General features: G+C 55.2%; 1 protein-coding gene across 3 annotated transcripts in view; it reads right to left on the reverse strand.

Moving 5' to 3' along the window:
- The window catches only part of PPFIA1 (PTPRF interacting protein alpha 1), a 106,368-nt gene extending 104,508 nt beyond the window's left edge, over positions 1-1,860 (reverse strand). For all 3 annotated transcript variants that reach the window (XM_003798288.2, XM_023518304.1, XM_023518305.1), the window contains exons 1-2: positions 1,664-1,860; positions 113-376 (exon numbers count right to left, since the gene is read on the reverse strand). In XM_003798288.2, coding sequence (XP_003798336.1) covers positions 113-376 — 264 coding nt within the window. In that variant the 5' untranslated portion in view covers positions 1,664-1,860. The remainder of the gene's footprint in view (positions 1-112; positions 377-1,663) is intronic.
- Between the last annotated feature and the right edge of the window lie 339 nt (positions 1,861-2,199).

The following is a 2,199-nucleotide window of genomic DNA, read 5'->3' on the forward strand; positions in this document are numbered from 1 at the left end:
AAAAAAAAAAATAAATAAATAAAATAAAATAAAATATTAACAAAAGATGAAGGTGATGAAAAACATTTAATGGACAACAATTTGTGGAGTTGCAGGTTAAAAGCACGCATACCTGTGGAAGTGCAGTGTTGAGCTGTCTCTGTAAGGAATCTCTTTCATGGCCAACCTCATGTAATTTCCCCTGGGTTAGTGCCAATGTTTCTTGAGTCTCTCTCAGTGTGTCAAGAAGACGGTCCCTTTCTTCTAGCATGGAGACCATCAACTGTTCAAAATGTGAATCTGCATCTGGCTGTGAAGGGGAGCTTGATCCATGGCTCCCGCTTCCTCCTGGGGGGCCTTCTGCTTCACTGATGGTCGGCATCACCTCGCACATCATCTTGAAACGAAAGACACAGGTTAGAGTCACTAAGTGTAGCATACAGTTACCTGCAACCTGCAACTTTCTATTTACCTGCAGCTAATAAAAGATCGGCACCTTAACTATTCTCAGATCTGTTATGCTTTCTTTGTAAATAAACTGGGGAAATATACACAGGGAAACGTTAAGTGTGAGAATACCCAACATGAACATGTTAATAAAGGTAAGACTCTGGTGAAGAGGTAAAGACCAAAGAGGTCTACTTACATAAAAAGCAAACCCTGGGGTACTTTGCAAAGTTGTACTTTTTAGTTGTTAGAAACAAGTGTGCTTCTGTTACCAAATTTTTCTATTTTCTGGTGGGGGAGAGAAAGTCAAAACACATGCCACCCAATCATTTTTCAGGAAAAGCACAGAAGGAGCATACAGCCAGTAAAACTGACAAGTACGAAATCCATCAGGCATCTTACAGGAATGTGTACAGTCAGCTCCTGAGAAGGACTGACGGCTCCCTGAATTCTTGGGCAGGATTTGTTGAGTACTAAAAGGAACTGGATTCATTAAGTGCTGGGAGAGCTGTTTTTCAATGGCTGCAACGGTTGGTCAGTCAACCTCACTTACGTAAGTTTACAGCTTTAAAAAAAAAAAAAAATTCCACAGTGGAAATACAGCAGGTATACAGCCCGAGATGGATAGGGAGGATGGAAAAGTGAAAGGTGAGATGATGAGAAGCTATTAAGTGTCTCAAATATAAAAACGAGAGAGGGGAAGGGGTCCTCTCCTGAGGCTTCCAGACAACATGCAGGGCCCGGTGGACCCCTCAAGAAGAAGATGCCCAAAACCGCGCACCTGTGTTAATTACTAGTCCAACCCACTTGCACCGCACTCCTTCCCCTCCCGCATCAGATGCTGCAGAAGCCCCCGCACCCCAGGGTACGAGAACTATTAATAATGGGCTCCGGCCCAGGCACGGGCTTCCAGCGGCCACAGTCCCCTCCCCTCACCCCAGCGCTGGGGTCACCAAGGCGCTGGAGTCAGGGAAGGGGGCGGCACCGAGCCCCGGGAGCCCGTCCCTCAGGAAGGACGGGCGACACAGGGGGTTCCACCCGGCGCCCGCAAACTCTTCCACGCTGGCCCGGCGCCGCGGGCCTCGCTCCCAGCCCCAGTCCGCCCGGGTGCGTACCCTTGCCCCGGACTGACACTCAATCGGCCACGCCGCCTCCGAGGGATCGGAGACGTGCCGGTGCCGGGGGCATCCTGGGCCCCGCTGTGCGCGGAGCCTGCCTCAGTCTCCCGCTCCCTTACCTTGCTCGCCGACGGCAGCGGGCGAGGAAGCTCCACGGGGGCTCGCGGGCGGCTGCTTGCTCCAGGAGAGCTCGAGGGCCGACAAAGGCAGCCCGCGGCCGGCGCCCGCCCGCCGCCCCACGCCGCGGCCCCGGGGCCCGCCGCCCCAGTCACTAAGGCCGGCCCGCGGCCGGACACTGGCGGAAAGGAGGAGGAGCGGGCCCAAGCGTCGCCGGCGTCAACGTGCCCGACGTCGGGCGCGTCGGCGCGAGCGTCAGCAAAGCCCCGGGGGAGGGGCCCAGAGAGAAAGCCGGGGCCTGAGCGCGCAAGCGCCGCCTCCTCAGGATGCAGGCCGGCGAGGGCTCTGGGGCTCTGATTGGCTAAGCGCGGGTATGGCCCTCTCCCGGGCCCCGCCCAGGTGCCCGCTTCGGGTGGGAGCTCAGGTTCTCGCCCCCGACTGCATCTTCTTCGTCTGGCTGACCCCAAATTTACTCCCATATTGTGGGGACACCAGAGGCCTCAATTGAGCATCTGCGGGGCCTCAGTTACAGAGCCAC

The sequence above is a fragment of the Otolemur garnettii genome, unplaced genomic scaffold (assembly GCF_000181295.1).
Source record: "Otolemur garnettii isolate 467f Iridium unplaced genomic scaffold, OtoGar3 scaffold00134, whole genome shotgun sequence".
Lineage (NCBI taxonomy): Eukaryota > Metazoa > Chordata > Mammalia > Primates > Galagidae > Otolemur > Otolemur garnettii.